We start from the raw sequence: 20,888 nt of genomic DNA on the forward strand, positions 1-20,888 counted from the left end.
TATGCAGCCTAACACTGAATTATAGAAGTCTATAATGTATTATGTGTATGCTAGGTCAAAGAGATGTGTCTTTAGTCTAGCTTTGAACTGACAGAGTGTGTCTGCTTCCCGGACAATGGTAGGAAGACTGTTCCAGAGTTTTGGTGCTAAATAGGAGAAGGATCTACCGCCAGCAGTCGATTTAGATATTCTAGGTATTATCAACTGGCCGGAGTTTAGAGATCGCAATAGACGTGACGGACTATAATGCGTTAAGAGCTCGCTCAAGCACTGCGGAGCTAAACCATTTAGTGCTTTGTAAGTGATCAGCAATATTTAAAAATGTATACGATGTTTAATAGGGAGCCAGTGCAGTGTTGACAGAACTGGGCTAATATGGTCATACTTCCTGGTTCTGGTAAGAACTCGAGCTGCTGCGTTTTGAACTAGCTGTAGTTTGTTTATTAAGCGTGCAGGGCAACCACCCAGTAGAGCATTACAGTAATCTAGCCTTGAGGTCATGAACGCATGAACTAACTGTTCCGCATTTGTCAATGAGTGCATATGGTGTAATTTAGATGTATTTTTAAGATGGAAAAATGCGGTTTTACAGATACTAGACACGTGACTTTCAGATGAAAGATTGGTATCAAAGAGCACACACACACACACACACACACACTCACACACACACACACACACACACACACACACACACACACACACACACAGGTTCCTCACCGACGACGAAGACTTGACAGAGCAGCCATCGAGTGTTAGACAGTATTCTAGATTATTACGTGAGGAAGTTTTTTGTCCAATAATTAGAATCTCTGTTTTTTCCAGAATTTAGCAGTAGGAAATTACGAGTCATCCAATTTTTTATATCAGCTGTGCATTCCGTTAATTTAGTGAATTGGTAAGTTTTGTCAGGGCGTGAAGAAATATAGAGCTGAGTATCATCAGCATAACAGTGAAAGCTAATGCCATGTTTCCTAATGATATCTCCTAATGGTAGCATGTACAGAGTGTGTGTGTGTGTGTGTGTGTGTGTGTGTGTGTGTGTGTGTGAGGGTAGCATGTACAGAGTGAACAGCAACGGTCCTAGTACTGAGCCTTGTGGTACGCCATACTGAACTTGTGATCGATGAGACATCTCTTCATTTACTGCAGAAACTGTTCACGGAGAGACATGAGTCTTAATTATAAGAGGAAAAATCTAAATTATGACATAAAAAATCATAATTATGAGATGTATGACAAAAAGTTGAAATTCTGATATCAAATTTGTGTGTGTGTGTGTGTGTGTGTGTGTGTGTGTGTGTGTGTGTGTGTGTGTGTGTGTGTGTGTGTGTGTGTGTGTGTGTGTGTGTGTGTGACAGTGCAAAGCTTCGGCCGATCTGTCAGGACTGGAGTATCTGTGGAAGCTGCATGTAACTTTTTCTCTCACAATTCTATTTTTCTCAGAATTCAGTTCTAACAAATTCAGGGAATAAAGTCAGAGTTGTCCTGTACCACAATTCAGATTTTTTTCTTAAAATTGCGAGCTCAGAGATCAAATTTAACTTTATTTCTCAAAATTTTCACTTTATTTGTGTGTGTGTGTGTGTGTGTGTGTGTGTGTGTGTGTGTGTGTGTGTGTGTGTGTGTATGTGAGAGAGAGAGAGAGAGAGAGAGAGAGAGAGAGAGAGAGAGAGAGAGAGAGAGAGAGAGAGAGAGAGAGAGAGAGAGAGAGAGAGAGATTGTGTGAGTGAGCGAGAGAGAGTGTGTGAGTGTGTGTGTGTGTGTGTGTGTGTGTGTGTGTGTATACATCATCAGTCGCATTCGGATCTCCTCGTTCACTCGCATCTCTCTTGTTTAATGAGCGTTAATGGTCTCATTTAATGAATGACAAACACGGGCTGCATGTCGCGCTCCTCGCTGCGCTCTGAAGAGAGTGTGTGTGTGTGAGTGTGTGTGTGTGTGCAAACCGTGCTGTTGATTCAGCAGCTCTTCCACTGCGCTGAGGTGCGCGCGCTCGCGTGCGCGAGAGCATGATCGAGTGCATGTGGACGCGTGAGGCAGGAGGAAGGATGCTTGCTCGTGTGTGAGAGAGTGTGTGAGAGAGAGAGACAGCAGTATTTACTCCGGAGAAACGCCAGACTCGTCGCTCGCGCCGCCAGCATGCAGGAGGTGAAGGAGGTGAGTGTCTCCGTGCGTTATGTGTGTGTGTGTGTGTGTGTGGTGGACATCGCGCGCTCTGGATCTTTCCATGCACGGACTGCGGACTGCGTCTGTGTGCATTACATGCTCCACACATGTGGCTGAATCACATGTGATTATGATGCACGCGTGCTTTAGTGCGCGTTTGGCAGTGAGATTTAAACTCTGGTTGCCGTGGGAATGACGCGCTGCGTCGCGTTGCGTTGGATGCGGCGTAACTCGACTGGCATACCAAAACACGCACTGCAGGCGCGCGCATCACATGCAGATCCAGATGAAGTTTGTCGTCGCTCCGTGATTCATGTGTCCTACTTGTGTGTGTTCGGATCCGTGCTGCCCTTGAGCGAGTCACTGACACTGTGTGTGATGATCCAGCATGTGCACGAGCGGCCGAAGGATGGATAGATGACGGATGGATAGATGGTTTGGATGGATGGATGGATGGATGGATGGGCCACTTGACATGACGTATTTTGTAAGACGGGTTAGAAACCATGTAAAATCATCTGGCGTTTAGTGAGGTGGGAATTTAGGGCTGATAAACACAAAATGACTTCTTAATGATTCATCATCTGTGCATGCATATTTATCTTTCAGCATAGCCTACTGTAATAACTCGCTCCACCTCTGAAACGACTTTCCTTTAAGCATATTTACACTTTTTATTTTATATTAATTTGGAATATTGGTTAATCATATTTGCAATGTCTAGATCTCATTAAAAGAACTTAAATAAAACATTTCACATTTAGTATTTTTACTCACTTCTTACTTAAGTAAAACTATACTGTTTTTTGGGGGGTATTTTCATAATTATTATTATCCATGGTTTTACTATAAATATGAAAAAAATAGTGTAGTTTCACAAATAATTGCAAAGAAAAAGTAAAACATTTAATTAAATGTGAAAAGTCTGAAATAGTATTTTCTTGTCAAATGTACGCCAATAATCTTTGTTTTGGTTAATTATTATTATTTATTTTTTACAATGTGGTTCAAATAGTGATAACCATTGCAAATAGCTAAATTTGATTTATGGTTACTGTAGTAAAACCATAGTACATTTTTGTAAGGTACGAATGAGTCAAAATAAATTTTCTCCATTTTTAGTCAAGTCAAGCATCACTATTACTATCACTCATTTGAACCTGCATAGCAACACCCTAACAACCACCCAAACAACTAGCCTACATAGCAACACTTTCTACACCATTCGACATTCTTATGTACTTTATTATCAAACGATTGCATAATACTTTTTTATGTTTAGAAAGCTATTTCATTTTTTTCTAGTGATAATGTATGTTTATGAGCTGCATGATTCTTAAAATGTAAAAATGAATTAAAATAAATGAAAACTAAATCCATAAAGTGATGGAACCCCTAAAAGGTTCTATAGCTCCTGATGGAAGCCTTTAAGTTTCCATACAGAACCTTCTAAGAGTGTGCAGAAAATAAACTAGTGATGAAAAAAAGTACAAAAAAATTAAGAAAATAAACACATAAAATAAAAAGTGATGTTAATAAACACAAACAGGAAGTCAGGAGAGATCCAGGCAGAACAAAAGCACATTCAGAGCGTCATGATTCCTGAATCCACAGCGATCGGTCCGAGACTGATGCTGGTTTCCATACGGCTATACATCTATCCTGAAGCGTTTCATCACGCGCTGTCCTTTAAAGAGATTGCTTTAGCAGATGTGATTATTCTGAGAGATTCAGAGCGATGGAAACGCTCATGATCAAGAGAATGCAGAGTAAGAATTAAATCACTTCAGCTTCAAAGAGGAAATTATAATTATGCAGCGCAATCCAGAATCTTTTTAGATTGAACGATACCTGTTGAGTTACAGTGACCCAAAATATCTGCCATGCCAAGTCAAGTCACGTTTATACAGTACAGATTGTTTCAAAGCAGCTTCATGGTAATAAACAGGTAAAAAACAGAATCAATAATGCAAACTTCAAATACAAAACGCCTGCTGTAAAGCAGCTCTACAGAAGACAAGAGTTGTTATTCAGATCACTTCAGTTCATGGGTGAATGTCATTGCATTAGAAAACAAATAAGAGAACAAACTCACTTTCCTGGCTTTTTCACAGTAAAAACTTTTTTCACAGTTACTTTAAATTAAATCAGGGTTTAATTTAAAGTAAAAAAAACTTGGTTTGCCTTTTGAGTTCATTGAAGCTAAAAAAAAAAAGTGAGTTAATACAAATAAATGAGTTTAATCAACAGAAACTCCAAATATTATGCTGAACAACCAGTGTTTGGGGAAAGTTACATTTAAAAGTAACAATATTGCGTTACTCCTTACTCCCTAACTGTGTTACTTAGTTACTTTTTATGGAAAGTAATGTTACGTTACTTTTGCGTTACTCCCTAAATAGTTACTTAAACGTTACTTTGTTACCGTTTATGGAAAGTAATAATGTGTTATGCTGCGTTTGCGTTACTCCCAAAAAGTAACTAATTGTGTTACCTTGTTACTGTTTGTGGAAAGTAATGTTACGTTACATTTGCGTTACTCCCTAAAAAGTAACTATTGTGTTACTTTGTTACTGTTTATGGAAAGTAATGTGTTACGTTACATTTGCGTTACTCCCTAAAAAGTAACTAATTGTGTTACCTTGTTACTGTTTGTGGAAAGTAATGTGTTACGTTACATTTGCGTTACTCCCTAAAAAGTAACTATTGTGTTACTTTGTTACTGTTTATGGAAAGTAATGTGTTACGTTACATCTGCGTTACTCCCTAAAAAGTAACTATTGTGTTACTTTGTTACTGTTTATGGAAAGTAATGTGTTACGTTACTTTTGCGTTACTTCCTAAAAAGTAACTACAGTAATTGTGTTACTTAGTTACTTTTTATAGAAAGTAATGTTACATGTTTGCATTAAGAGTGTTTACACAAGGCACCTCTGCATTTACTCCTGATTTCTCTCAACATGAAGACAGGAGAGCTGTCAGTCAATAAATGGGAGAACAAAGTAACTTGCATTACTTATTTGAAAAAATGACAGATATTTTGTTTTAAATTTAAAAGTAATGCATTATTTGAAAAAAAAAAAAATTGGATTACGTAACTCACACTACTTGTAATGAATTACCACCAAGACTGTGAAGTTGATTTGACAAAAGACAAAAAGGTGATAACCAATCATTAAAATAATGTTTACAGTGTAGTGTTATGAAGACAAAAAGTGTAATTTCTCTGTCTTGTTGTAGAGCATAATGATACAGTCTTTGAGTAATTTACCCACTCTTGTTAGCAGTTTCAGTGCAAATGTTTGTGTAAGTTGTCTCTTAAAACCACGTCTTGTGTTTACGAGGCTGTTTAGAGGCTGCGCTCATGTATAATTCACTGACGCTCTGGGAAGAAGTTCTGCTGATTCTTCTTAAGAGTGTTTGTTCCCATGCTGGGTTGAGAATAATTTAGTGAACTCGCCCAGAGGTGAATTTTCACGCCTGTATTTTTTGCGGTTTCATCAAAGGGCGTTTTGTGATCTCATGATGCTCTTTAATGTAGAGACGTTCATCAGGACGATTTGATGAACTCTGTCATGAATATGTGTGGTGGTTAAAACAAACGCTCTATAAACACAAGCATCCGCTCAGATTTCAGGCTAATGTTGATTCTCCTTCATATTTTTTATATTTGGTCCAAAAGAAGCCAGACCCAGAGGAACCACCGGCCGAACCTTCAACTCAAGACACCATAGAGAAGATAGAGGAGGTTCTTCCAGCGGAGGAGACAGCGGACGCCTCACATCACACAGAAACTCATGTAGGTCAATTAATTATATGTTTAGCAATAATTATAATTAATATGTATTCCATGCACATTGCGTTATTTATTTAATGTATGATGTTTTTATGTATACTGTTTCCCTGACTCTACGTGGCCTTCGTTAATTGCCCCTTGGGGACAAATAAAGTGTATTGAATTGAGCTGAATTTAATTGAATTGAATTGAATGAGTAACTGTTTCCTCATAGTTGGCATAGAAAGTCTGCTTATATTAACAAATATCTTCTGGGAAAAATTATTTGTTGGTTTAACTTAAAGAGAAGCCATTATTCCCTTTTACAAAGTCTTGTTTTTGTGCTCTACTAGAACAAGTTTTCCTGCTTGAATGTTGATTATTTTCCCCATATTTTCCAATGTTGCAGCTCCTGTGCTCCAGGTTGATTTTACTCTGAACCATCCCTTTAAAGCTAGTTTAAACTGGTTTAAGCTGATTTCAGCTGGTTTAAGCTAGATGTTGCTGGTTTCAGCTGGATGTTGCTGGATGTCGCTGGTTTAAACTGGTTTAAGCTAGATGTCGCTGATTTAAGATGGTCTTAGCTGATTTAAGATGGATGTCGCTGGTTTAAGATGGTTTAGGATGGATGTCGCTAGTTTAAACTGGTTTAAGCTGATTTCAGCTGGTTTAAGCTGGATGTTGCTGGTTTAATCCGGTTTAAGATGGATGTCGCTAGTTTAAACTGGTTTAAGCTGCTTTCAGCTGGTTTAAGCTGGATGTTGCTGGTTTAAGCTGGTTTAAGATGGATGTCGCTAGTTTAAACTGGTTTAAGCTGATTTCAGCTGGTTTAAGCTGGATGTTGTTGGTTTAAGCTGGTTTCCCAGGGTGGCTAAGATGGTGTTTAACTGGTTTTTATCAGGTTTGTTAGCTGGTTTCAGCCTAACCACCTAGAAAAGTGTCCAAAACCCCTCTAAAACCAGCCTGCTAAACCAGTCATGACTAGGCTGGAAGACCAGCCACCCATCTCAGGCTGGTTTTTGCTGTTTTTTCAGCAGGGTAATGAGCCGTTCTGTTTTTAAACGTCCCGTTAATGAGCACACGCTGAGGAAAGCGCGCTGTTTCTGTGCTGGTTTTGTAGACTGAGAGTTCAGGCATCGGGACAGAGAAGTCGTCCAGCCCTGACAGCGAGACCAACCCGCTCAGCTCCAGCAGCTCCAGCGAGCAGGTCGTGCAGAACGTCCTGAAGGTGAATATTACAAACAGATCATTCGTATGATGCAAGTAAATGCCTGGGGTTCTACATAGAACTCTAGTGTTCTCGACTCTAAGATTATATATAAGGAGAAATATCTTAAAGTCCCCCTGTAGTCAATAATTGTATCTCTTAAAACTCATCTTTGATCACCAAAATGACATATTTAAACATTTTTTCCTTTATAAAATATCTTGACTGTAACTCGACACTCTTGCCTCATTTAGTATGCGCGGTTCTATGAATATGCAAATGAGCCCCGCCTCCACTCACTCGCTCAGCTCAGAGATCCACTGGTTGACGATCACACGTTGATCTGATTGGTTACAAGGTAGTTTGTGACGTCAGAAACACCAGCGATTTCAAAGCGTGTTTTTGAGACTGTCTTTGGTTCACTGCAGTTTTAAGGAGGAAATACTCAGCAATGCTGTCGACTTATGAACTTACACATGGTTTGTCTTAAAGCAGATTAAAAACACCACATAGACACAAACTACATTAAAAGCTGGATTTACACCACAGGGGGACTTTAAATAATTGCATCATACTTTGATATTTAGCGGGTTATTTACATTTTTAAGTATTTATTCCTATGTGATTCCTCAAATCATGTGTGTATTTTGACTTTTCCCCTCTAGGAAAGTTCATCTGAAGGGTTGGACGAGTTACAATCCCCGAACACCCAGCCGATTCCCGAATCCTCCGTCGAAAAGGAAGATCCTACGGTCCTACCCCCCCACCCTGAGGCCAGCGTGACCTCTGACCTTGAGAATCCCAAGGACCAATTGGCTCACTACGGCACTCTCAACACTCACTCCCTGACTCTCCTACATGGATTCCCGTTCCATCCCTCGTTTCCCAGCGTTCCCACCAGAAACTACTTACCAGAAAACTGCTACACGCTCCCGCTCCTCCGGGACAGTTTTACTCGAGGTGGCGCTTCAAAAGCAGAGCATGATGGGATAGATATTCTCTCCGGCGTACCAAACCTTCCCGTCCATCACATGAGGCAGAGTTTGGACCTCTCGGTGGAGGAGCATCTCGGGCCGGTTCCTCACGCGTTCCTCCAGGATCTCTACAGGACGGTCATCCCTGGTGAAAACCAAATATGCTAAGTATACTTGCAGCCAGACTAATTTAGTATACTTCTAGCCATATAAGGGCGCCTCCATTTCCATATGGTTTGAGTGATCTGAACCATCATACAATTTATGAAGTAGACATCCTATTCAGAAGTAGTATGGGAAGTTTGGCAGATTTTGATATGAATTCATCCTCTGATAAACACATAAAAAGAATATGTATGTGCGTTATAGCTTGCCGCCGCCGCATCATAATTTTTTTATCTATCATTATAAACATCTGCATCACCCTCAAATAGTGACAATTTTAACATGCTTTATAAAAATATCTGTGGGGTATTTTGAGATAAAACTTCACGTACACACTAGTTAGTATACTTGCAATGTACTATTGAAAAAGGGAATATATTTCAAATACAATAAAGTTTACTTTTGTCCACCAGGGATCCCGCAGAAACGGGCCAGCATGGTGAGCCTGGACACCGTCCGGAAGGACTCGCGCTGGAGAGACCCGAACCTGAGGGAGGTCATCGCACGCTGAGCCACACCATGCTTATATTATTATATATAAATATACATTTATATTCTATATAAATATCAATATTTTAGATATAAATAACACATTTTTCTTAAATATAGAATTATCATTAGAATTGCTTTAAAAATAAACGATTTATTATAATTAATAATTATTGTTATTATTATTAATTACGTTTTTAGATTAGTTTAATATAGTATTATAAAGTAAAATCTATAACAATTATAATGATTATTTACTATTATTACTATTATTATTTCAGTTTCAGTTTTAATTTCATATTATTAAAGTAAAATGAAAAAATAAAAATAATTCAATAAAATCTCACTATGATAATTATAAATATTAATATTATTAATATTTAGTTTAATTTAATAATAATAAGTATTATTATTACTATTATTATTTGAGTTTAATTTTATTTTTTATTAATATTATTAATAAATAAAAATTCAACTTAATAATTCAAAACAGCAACAACAATAGTAGTAATACATAATAATTATTACTATTATAAGTATTATTAAAACAGTTTAATTTAATTTTAACATAATTATTAAAGTTAAATTAAAACAAAATTATAATAATTCAATAATGACTCACTACAAGGTTATAAAAATAATAATAATTATTATTATTATTTTAAATATTATTGCATTTTAAATGAAATAATATGAATAATCATAATTAGTATTGTATTAATTCAGTTTAATTTAAAGTGATATTATTAAAGTGCATTCAATTTAATTTAATAATAGTTATATTTTTATGATTATATTATTAGTGTTTAGTTTAGTTTTAATTTAATTTAATAATAGTTATATTTTTATGATTATATTATTATTATTTAATTAAAACTAAACTAAACGCTAATAATAATAATATAATCATAAAAATATTACTATTATTAATGTTTAGTTTAAATTGAATGACGATAATCTATATGAATACAGGGAGGTGATCTCCATGCTGAGCCACCCGATGGACCCGGTGAAGTCCAACGCCGCGGCGTATCTCCAGCATCTCTGCTACGAGAACGACACGGTCAAGCAAGACGTTCGGCAGCTCAGAGGAATCCCGGTTCTGGTCGGGCTCCTGGATCATCCCAAACCCGAGGTGCACCGCAAGGCCTGTGGAGCGCTGAGAAACATCTCCTACGGCAGAGACAACTTCAACAAGGTGGCCATCAAGAACTCAGACGGGATCCCTGCGCTGCTGAGACTGCTGAGGAAATCCAACGACGCGGACGTCCGGGAACTGGTCACAGGTGCACATCAGCATTCATGTGTTCAATGAGCAATGGAGAACTGAAGGGGGAATGGGTTTGCTGCCTTATGTGTGACCCTGGATCACTAAACCAGTCGCGAGTCGCACGGGGATATCTGTGGCAATAGCCAACAATACATTCAATGGGTCAAAATTATAGATTTTTCTTTTATGCCAACAATCATGAGGATATTAAGTAAAGATCATGTTCCATGAAGATACTTTGTAAATTTCCTACCGTAAATATATATATATTTTTAAATTGTGAGTGAATGCAGCAAAATCGCGAACATAAATGGACAACTTTAAAGGTGATTTTCTACTATAACAAACTATACATCAATGGAAAGCTTATTTATTCAGCTTTCATGTGATGTACAAATCACAATTTTAATAATTAATTATGATTATTATTAAATTAATCATAATAAGGTTTTGTGGTCAAGGGTCACATATTGTTGTGGAAATAATGATGCACTACCATTCAAAAAAATTGTTTTATTCATAAAGGAAGCATTAAATTTATCAAAAGTGACAATAAATACATGTATAATGTTACAAAAGATTATATTTAAAATAAATGCTGTTGACTTTCTATTAATCAAAACTCCTGGAAAATAAATGCACAAAAATATTGCAAATACTGTTATTTTAGTTTTTATATTTTTAGTTTTCATGTTAGTTTTTGTCATTTCTTTATGTGCTTTTGTCATAGGAATAAATTACATTTTACTATAAATTCACGTAGAAAACAGCTGATTTACATTGGAATAATTTTTGCAATTTTTACTGTATTTTTAATTAAATAAATCCAGCTTTTAACACAGGAATAAATTACACTTTAGAATATATTCACATAGAAAACAGATGATTTACATTGGAATAATATTTTGTGATTTTTACTGTATTTTTAATGAAATAAATTCAGCTTTGATCACAGGAATAAATTACACTTTACTATATATTCACATAGAAAACAGATGATTTACATTGGAATAATATTTTGTGATTTTTACTGTATTTTTAATTAAATAAATCCAGCTTTTAACACAGGAATAAATTACACTTTAATATATATTCACATAGAAAACAGCTGATTTACATTGAAATAATATTTCAGTATTTTTACTGTATTTTTAATTAAATAAATCCAGCTTTGATCACAGGAATAAATTACACTTTAATATATATTCACATAGAAAACAGCTGATTTACATTGGAATAATATTTCAGTATTTTTACTGTTTTCAATGCTACAGTAAAAATATTTGGGAATGGTTCCTCTAAAGCCAGTTGGAGAACCCCGTCTTGTGAATCTCCCAGCATGAGTGTGAGCTCTCTCTCCTGCTGTTCCAGGAACGCTGTGGAACCTGTCGTCTCACGAGCCGCTGAAGATGATGGTGATCGACCACGGCCTGCAGACGCTGACGGACGAGATCATCATCCCTCACTCGGGCCTGAGAGGAGACCCGAACGACCCGGCCCGGCCCGGCGACCCCGAGTGGAACACGGTCTTCAAGAACACGTCTGGATGTCTGAGGTTCGCTCGCAGCGTTTCTCTCTGAACCTGCTGTTTTCCACAGTTTTCTGTGACACTGATCCCTCTGGATTCCTGAGAGCGTGATCCGCCTGCTAATACTGCGCCCTGACACTGGGTATTCTTTAAGTGAAGAAAAAGTAGACACTTTTGAGTGTGTAGCAGAAGAGTAGACAAGCTTCGGGACAAACATGTCATACAATTGACCTACTGGTAAGCCCCGCCCCTCGGACGCCGATCAGCCAATGGCAGTTGAGTATCGGTTGCACAGGGAACTCGGACATCTTTAGGAAACATTGGAAGATTCGAGGCTCTTGTCGGTTCTGATGGTGTTTATGCTACAAAAATGGTAAAACGATGTGCGTTGGGTACTTGTAATAGGACCAGTTATCTGCGCTATACAACTGAAGCCCGGTTTATTTAATAACCTGGTTCCCTAAGGATTCAACCCCAATCCCAGTGAAGACGAAAACATTCATTTTCTGGTCGTCATACTCTAGTTTGAGAGACCATGCTAACGTGCTAACCTAAATAGCTAACTGTTCTCACGTCATGTACAGTAACATGAGCTTCTCCCGCTGGCACTGTGATCTGTAAACCCTCGCTAACTAATTAATCTTGTTACGTACCATATTTATTTTAAATTTCATAAATCCCTCCATGGCGTATTTAAGTCCCACTTGATGCTCCTCGGCGAGAGCTGGTCCTTCTGTGTCCAACGCTTATCAAACACTTCTTGAGACGAATCTTTCACACTGACGGCTGTCACTGTAAGACAGTTACGACTCCGTTTGTTTGTCCCAGATAGCAACAGTAACTAAGGGGGCGGGGCTTAGCAATCTTTAACGGTTTCTCTCTCTCATCCTGTCACAGTAAACTGGCCTGTCAATCATCTTTTCACAGTAAACTGGCCTGTCAATCATCTTGTCACAGTAAACTGGCCTGTCAATCATCTTGTCACAGTAAACTGGCCTGTCAATCATCTTGTCACAGTAAACTGGCCTGTCAATCATCTTGTCACAGTAAACTGGCCTGTCAATCATCCTGTCACAGTAAACTGGCCTGTCAATCATCTTGTCACAGTAAACTGGCCTGTCAATCATCTTGTCACAGTAAACTGGCCTGTCAATCATCTTTTCACAGTAAACTGGCCTGTCAATCATCTTGTCACAGTAAACTGGCCTGTCAATCATCTTGTCACAGTAAACTGGCCTGTCAATCATCCTGTCACAGTAAACTGGCCTGTCAATCATCCTGTCACAGTAAACTGGCCTGTCAATCATCTTGTCACAGTAAACTGGCCTGTCAATCATCTTGTCACAGTAAACTGGCCTGTCAATCATCTTGTCACAGTAAACTGGCCTGTCAATCATCTTGTCACAGTAAACTGGCCTGTCAATCATCTTGTCACAGTAAACTGGCCTGTCAATCATCTTGTCAGTAAAAATCCTCCACATTTCATTTTTTTTTCATTTAAAAAATGTTCATTTCACGCTTATTCTAATCTCACACACTGTTTAGGATGGATAGTGGACATTGAGACGCAGGGTGTGTGTGTGTGTGTGTTTGCAGGAACGTGAGTTCAGACGGAGCCGAAGCTCGACAGAGACTGCGTGTGTGTGAGGGACTCGTGGACGCACTTCTGCACGCGCTTTATTCTGCCGTCGCAAAGAGAGACATCAATAACAAAGTAAGAATTTAAATAGAAATCCAGGCCTCGGCACACCTGCACACCACCTGATATATTTATATATATATATTTATATATACTGTATTAAAATAAATCCTGATTTCTCTCTTGACCCAGAAACAATGTAATGAAACGATGCTAAGCTGTAAACTCTTTATAATTGATTAATTAAATATATAATTAAATAATTAATTCAGTTTGATTTTAATTTAATATCATAATTAAAGTTTAATAATAATAATAAATAATAAATAATTTAATAATAATAATTAATAGTACTATTATTATTGTTTCAGTTTTAAATAAAATTAAAATAATTAAATAAAATCTCACTATAATAATAAATAAATAAATATTAGTATTATTAATATTTAGTTTAATTTAATAGTAATTATTATTATTAATATTATTAATTCAGCTTCATTTTAATTTAATATTATTATTATTAAATAAAAATTAAACATAATTCAAAACAGCAACAACAATAGTAGTAATAAATAATGATTATTGTTGCTATTATTACTATTATTATAAGTATTATTAATACAGTTTAATTTATTTATTATTTAATATAATTATTAAACCTAAATTAAACATAATAATAATAATAATTTAATAATGACTCACTACAACATTATAAAATAATACTTATAATTATTATTATTTTAAATAATATTACATTCAAAATTTAAAGTTTAAATTAAATAATATTAATAATCATAATCATAATTATTATTATTTTATTAATTCAGTTTCATTTTAATTTGATATTATTAAAGTACATTTTATTTTATTTAATAATAGTTATATTTCTATTATTATTAGTGTTTAGTTTAATTTAATAATAATCATAATTATGATTAATACTATTTAGTTTAATAATTTATATTATTATTATTATTTGTATTAGTATTTCGTTTTTTATTTTAATTTACTATAATAATAATGACGATAATAATAATAATTATTATTATTATTATCATGTATTATTATTTATAATGTAATCTAAGTTTATTTTCCTGCGCTGTGATGCAGAGTGTTTAATGACGTGTGCTGTTGGGTGTGTGTACTAGTGTGTCCTCTGATCTCGCGTGTGTGTTTCTCTCCTGCTTCTGCAGTCGGTGGAGAACTGTGTGTGTATCTTGCGTAATCTGTCCTATCACGTGCACAAGGAGGTTCCCGGAGCCGAGAAGTTCCACGTCCAAGCGGCCAATCACAGCGCGAGGTCAGGGGGTCATCATAAGAAGAGGGACTGCTTCACCGGACGCACCAGCAAAGGTCATTAGAAGTCATTACTCTGCCATTAATTACTGGAGTCGAATTAAGTTACTCTTTATTATTTTTATGTCATTTAATCACTGTTACTTCTGATGCAATTGCATTAAAAACAAAGGAATATTTAATCAAAATCATGTAGACCAGAAATAATCAACCAATATTTAGTCTGAGGTCATGTTTCTAAAATCCAATAGTTCATGTTCCAATAGATTAATGTTTTTGAAAGAGTCTCTTCTGCTCACCAAGACTGCGTTTATTTGATTAAAAATACAGTAAAACAGTGAAATATTATTCCAATGTAAAGTAACTGTTTTCTATGTGAATATCTAGTAAAGTGTAATTTATTCCTGTGATCAAAGCTGAATGTTCAGCATCATTACTCCAGTCTTCAGTGTCACATGATCCTTCAGAAATCACTCTAATATGAGGATTTGATGATCAAGAAACACTTATGATTATTATCAGTGTTGAAACAGTGTATCAGGATTCTTTGATGAATAGAAAGTTCAAAAGAACAGCATTTATTTGAAATATTTTTTATTTTAAAAAATATGAATTATTTGAATCTTTTGTAACATTATAAATGTCTTTACTTTCACTTTTGATCAGTTTAATTCATCCTTGATTAATAAAAGTATAAATTTCTTTAAAAAGCAACAACGAATCTTCCTGATGTCAACTCATGTTGTTTTTAACATGTAATGCCTGTTTCCATATTAATTATGTAATTATGTTTAAAATACAGTAAAGGTTGTAGGTCTTATTCTCTCGGAGTGTGATCGTGTGTAAATGTGTGTGTTTTGTGTTTCATGCTGCAGACGAATGGTTCCATCAGTGTAAGTGTCGAATCCTTCACTGTTACTGAGAGTCAGTCACACACACACACACACACACACACACACACACACACACACACACACACACACACACACACACACACACACACACACACACACACTCCATTTACTCCACAAGTGCTCCTACTCACCGCCCACTGCTGCTCCCACACACTCACACACACACACACACACACACACACACACACACACACACACAGACTCTCACACACACACACACACACACTCACTCTCACACACAGACTCTCACACACACACACACACACACACACTCAGGTTCAGATGCTGATGTGTGTGCTGTGATTCGCAGGTAAACGACACGGAGCCGTAGAGAAGAAGAGTCTGGATCTGCCCAGGAGGAGTCTGCCGACGAAAGGTTTGAGTCCAACACACACACACACACACACACACACACACTCACACACTCACACACACACTCACACACTCACACACTCACTCACACACACACACACACACACACACACACACACACACACTCACACACACACTTCAGGCCAAACACAGAGGCATCATGGGAACTGAGACACACGCCTCCTGCTGGTCAGATCTGCGTATCACACAATTACCCTGAACTAAAAAAGAGAAATCAAACTACCCTTTCATCACATTGCATTAGTTATAATTTGTTCCCTGTATTTATAAGCCGTCTACAGCAGCGGCGGAGTTATATTTGGTTACCTAGGAAACCGAGAGAGCCGGTCCACATAACAGTCAGGCAAGTGTATAACCTGCCGCAGATAACTGAGATACAAGAGTACTTTGATTTCTAACATTATTCTCTCAACAGACATTTACATCGATAGTCTGGCGTTATAATTTATTTGCTTTTGGTGTACTGTGGAGTGGGTAACACTGTTTTTAATGGCAGGCTAACGTGCACCGTTGACTCGCGCTAGCCTAGCATAGGCAAACTATCCAAAAGTAAGTACTGGATGAATTTTTTTGAAAACTGTCTCCAGTGATGAATAACAACCAGGCTCACTTGAAAATGAGGTCCGATGTCGAAAATCCTGAACCACCCCTTTAAAACTACTTTTAGCCAATGACGTTAGCCAATCATAACAGTGGGTGTTAACACTGAACTCTTAAAGGGGAAACACCCCCAAAACAGACTGTTTGAATCAGATGATGAGAAACAGGCTGGGATAAGGTCATAAATCACTGAAATGTAAAAGTTTTTTGTCCAAAAATCTATAGTAATACTATAATTGCACCTAAGGCAACATTCAAATTTCAATTCAATTCAAATTTATTTGTATAGCGCTTTTCACAATACACATTGTTTCAAAGCAGCTTCACAGAAAGTGCATTTCAGAAATGTACATAGAAAAATACAGTTAGTTAATCAAGTATTAATTTAGGGCATAACATAATAAAACAAAAACAAAAACCATGTCATGACCCCTTTAATTTATTTCATTTTATTACTTTTAGTTTCATAAAATTTTAATGCTTCATCTTAAAATTATTTAATTTCAGTTAGTTGCCAAAGCACCTCTTCTAGACCGTATGGTGGTGGAGAGGTTTGTGTGTCCCGGGGAACCCGAGAGCTGTGTTGTCTGGAGCTTCGTGCTCCTGGTAGGGTCTCGCTCGGAAAACTGGTCTCAGGAGAGAGGGAACAGACTGAGAATGGGTAGGCCAATGCCCTGCCTAAAGGTCAAACTTTGATTACAGAAACACTGAACGATAGATCACACACCTTAGAATTGGGAGGAAGAGGACCTTCAGCTGGGAGGAGGATGAAGCCTTGTGGTCAACGCCGACAGGAGGCGGAGACTTTTTAATCCTAAATCTATCACAAAGATTGGAACATGGAATGTGCGCTCAATGCATATTACAGGAAAAGCGCAGACCATCTCGGATGAAATGAAGGCTTATGGCATCCATATACTTGGAATTGCCGAAGCCAGGTGGAAGGAAGCAGGACAAACATGGCTCTCATCCGGAGAATCCATCATATACTCCGGACACACGGGAGATAATGCGGCTCAGACGGGGTAGCAATCGTGCTATCAAATGAAGCCCAGAAGACATGGGATAGGATGGGAACCAGTGAGCCAAGGATCATCATGGCCAAATTCAAGACCTCACATAAGCGTACTACGTGCTACGCCTCCACAAATGAAGCAGAGGAGGAGGCAAAAGAAGATTTATACCAAAAGCGAGAGGAAACCAGGAGAAAATGCAAAGAGAAGATCTCAGCATTTTAATGGGGGATCTGAATGCAAAGGTTGGCAATGATAACACTGGCTTTGAACAAGTGATGGGAAAGCATTGGCTTGGAGTGATGAATGAGAATGGAGAACTCTCTGCCAACCACTGCGCCAACAACAACCTTGTCATCGGCGGAACCCTCTTCCCCCACAAACCATGCCATCGGGAAACTTGGGCATCTCCGGATATGAGGACAGAAAACCAAATAGATCATTTCTGCATCTCCAAGAGGTTCAGGAGAAGCCTTCAAGATGAAATGGAGGAGGAACCCAGAACCGTAGAAAACCACTGGCAGCAAGTAAAGGAGTGTGACGCATCAGTTGGGCCCAAGAAAAGAAAACACCGGGAATGGCTCTCAACCGACACCCTGATCAGAATAGAGGAAAGGAAGAAACTAAAGGAGGTATTGAACAATTGCAAAACAAGAGCAGACCGGGAGGGAAAGGAGTGCTAGGAGAGATAAGAGACGGAGGAAGCTGCAAAGCTCTGACAACATCCGACTCCTGACCAGAAAATACCAGACAGGGAACCACCCAGTTAAAGATAAGGGAGGAAGGACACTGAATACACAAGAAGAACAAATGAAGAGGTGGGTCGAGCACTTCTCGGACCTACTGAACCAACCAGAGCAAACATGCGACCTGCAGAAGTCCCCCGTCAGCTGACTGCAGACGGCCAATCAAAACAGAGATTAGAAAAGCCATCAAGCTCTCCAAGACACCAGGTCCAGATAAGATACCGAAGCTCTTAAAGCAACACCAAGGAACTTTTCCTCTTGGGTCGCCCTACAGGTTGGAAGCGGAACTGTCCATTACCGCTGTTGTAAATCATTTAGCCTACCGTCGCACGCTCACTGTTTATCCAGCTCCGGCACTGGAATGAACGATGTCCACAGACAAGGTGTTGCATGATTTCATGAAAGTATGATGTATTGCGACATCAGAAACGAATTAAAACAAAATAATGACTATTGTAGCGCTTGCCGTAAAGCAAGCCAAATTTGTAGTTTTCTTATGCCTCATTAGAACTACAGAAACGCCGATCTGGCAAACTTGCATAGTGTGGTTATAGCAGATAAAGGACCGCAAAGCGGAGGCAGAAGTGCCGTTCACCCTGTTACGACTTGATGAACCACTGGAACGATTTTGGAAACATTATTTTAAAGGGGTGGTTGATTATGATTTGACTTTTCTAACTTTAGTTAGTGTGTAGTGTTGCTGTTTGAGCATAAACAACATCTGCAAAGTTACAACGCTCAAAGTTCAAAGCAAAGGGAGATATTTGCTTTTACAGAAATCGTTATTTAAGGACTACAGCAAACGGCTGGTAGAGACTACACCACATTCCTCCCAGGTTAGTGACATCACCAACCCTATAATTTACATAAACCCCGCCCCCGGGAACACGATTTATAGATTATCTACACATCAGCTTCATAAACTCATCAACTAACCATTCAGAAATGTCCTGTTGCTTCTACATGTTGTCACTTCTTCTTGAGTCTCTCCATCATTGTCTGACTCCGGTTTAAACATAAACATTGACATTTCCAGTGCATGTCTGTGTGAGGTAGAGCTGTTGAAGCTCCGCCCCCTGTGCCGGGAGCAGCAGCTCATTTGCATTTAAAGGGACACACACAAAAACGGTGCGTTTTTGCTCACCCTCAAAAAGTGACGATTTTAACATGCTATATAGAAATATCTGTGGGGTATTTAGAGCTAAAACTTCACACACACACTCTGGGGACATCAGAGACTTATTTTACATCTTGTGAAAAGGGCATTATACCACCGCTTTAAGGTAAAAAATCTTCCTTAGTGTTGCTTTAAAGCACATCCTCGCAAATATGACCTGTTTGGTAGGATCTGGAAGGAAGAAGATCTGCCTGGGGAATGGAAGGAAGGCCATCTGGTAAAAATACCCAAGAAAGGTGACCTAAGCCTCTGCGACAACTACAGGGGTATAATGCTTCTCTCCGTACCAGGCAAAATCCTAAACCGGATAATCCTGCAACGCCTCAAGGCAGCAGTGGACGCACCGCTTAGAGACAACCAAGCTGGATTCAGGCAAAATAGATCATGTGTAATAGATCACAAGAGTTCAAGTCTCCACTTTACACAATATTTCTAGACTTCGATAAAGCATTCGACGGTCTGGATAGGGAAGTGCTCTGGCAACTGATGAGACACTACGGCATACCAGAGAAGTTCGCCACCATCATCAAGAACACCTGTTCGGGAATGCAGTGTAGAACCATGAAGACCAGCTGACAGAGGCTTTTCACATCACAACAGGAGTCAGGCAAGGCGGCTTACTCTCCCCACTACTATTCCTCTTAGCGGTCGAATGGATCATGCGGCAAGCCACGGACAACAGGCGCAATGGGATCCAGTGGACCCTGTTCACACAACTGGACGACCTAGACTTCGCAGATGATATCGCATTACTGTCCCAAAATCATCAACAAATGCAAGAGAAATTGAGAGAGGTAGAACAGAAGGCAGCCGAGACAGGACTCCACATTAGCACACAGAAGACCGAAGTGCTCAAGGCCAATACTAAGACGCTGGCCAGCTTGATGGTTAACCACCAACTCCTTCATTTACCTGGGAAGTGTGGTAGCGAGTGATGGCGGATCAGAAGGGGATGTAAAGAGGAGAATAGGCAAGGCAAGAGATGCATTTGGCCATATGGAGAGCACGTAACATCACACTCGACACCAAACTACGGCCATTCAACTCAAGCATTAAAACCACACTCCTCGACGGGTCTGAGACGTGGAAAACAACAAAGAACCTCCTGAGCAAGTCTTCACCAACCACTGCCATTCTTAACATCAGATGGCCTGATGAAACAAAGGACGAAGAGCTGTGGGGAAGAGTCTGCGATAGAAGTGGAAATAAAGAAACGAAAATGGGGATGGATTGGGCACACACTGCGGAAACCGAAGAATTCCACAGAACAGGACGAGGTGGAGAAAATGGTGGAGAAATATTGTCCGGTGCCTGTGCTCCTCCTTGGGGTTACAGGCCTTAGGCCCCGTTTACACGTACATGGTTATTTTGAAAAACTGAGACATTTCCCTTCAGTTGTGCCCCTCATTTACACGCAAACGGAGAATTCGCCTCTGAAAACGGTTCTTTCTAAAAACTCCGGCCAGAGTGGAGATTTTGGAAAACTCTGTTTGCATGTAAACTGAGAAAAATTCAGTTTAAAGGCCCTTTCAC

At 38.4% G+C, this 20,888-nt stretch overlaps 1 protein-coding gene across 4 annotated transcripts in view; it reads left to right on the forward strand.

Annotated features, from left to right (window-relative positions):
* The first annotated feature begins 1,787 nt into the window (after window positions 1–1,787).
* arvcfa (ARVCF delta catenin family member a) overlaps window positions 1,788–20,888 on the forward strand; it is a 35,825-nt gene continuing 16,724 nt past the window's right edge. The window contains exons 1-11 of one of the 4 annotated variants that reach the window (XM_079860667.1): window positions 1,788–2,160; window positions 5,852–5,968; window positions 7,065–7,172; window positions 7,817–8,288; window positions 8,704–8,786; window positions 9,756–10,065; window positions 11,421–11,604; window positions 13,174–13,291; window positions 14,410–14,569; window positions 15,388–15,405; window positions 15,737–15,802. In XM_079860667.1, coding sequence (XP_079716793.1) covers window positions 2,143–2,160; window positions 5,852–5,968; window positions 7,065–7,172; window positions 7,817–8,288; window positions 8,704–8,786; window positions 9,756–10,065; window positions 11,421–11,604; window positions 13,174–13,291; window positions 14,410–14,569; window positions 15,388–15,405; window positions 15,737–15,802 — 1,654 coding nt within the window. In that variant the 5' untranslated portion in view covers window positions 1,788–2,142. The remainder of the gene's footprint in view (window positions 2,161–5,851; window positions 5,969–7,064; window positions 7,173–7,816; window positions 8,289–8,703; window positions 8,787–9,755; window positions 10,066–11,420; window positions 11,605–13,173; window positions 13,292–14,409; window positions 14,570–15,387; window positions 15,406–15,736; window positions 15,803–20,888) is intronic. The other 3 variants (XM_079860669.1, XM_079860668.1, XM_079860670.1) reach the window with 3 other exon arrangements.

Source organism: Squalius cephalus (genome assembly GCF_949319135.1).
Source record: "Squalius cephalus genome assembly, chromosome: 24".
Classification (NCBI taxonomy): domain Eukaryota; kingdom Metazoa; phylum Chordata; class Actinopteri; order Cypriniformes; family Leuciscidae; genus Squalius; species Squalius cephalus.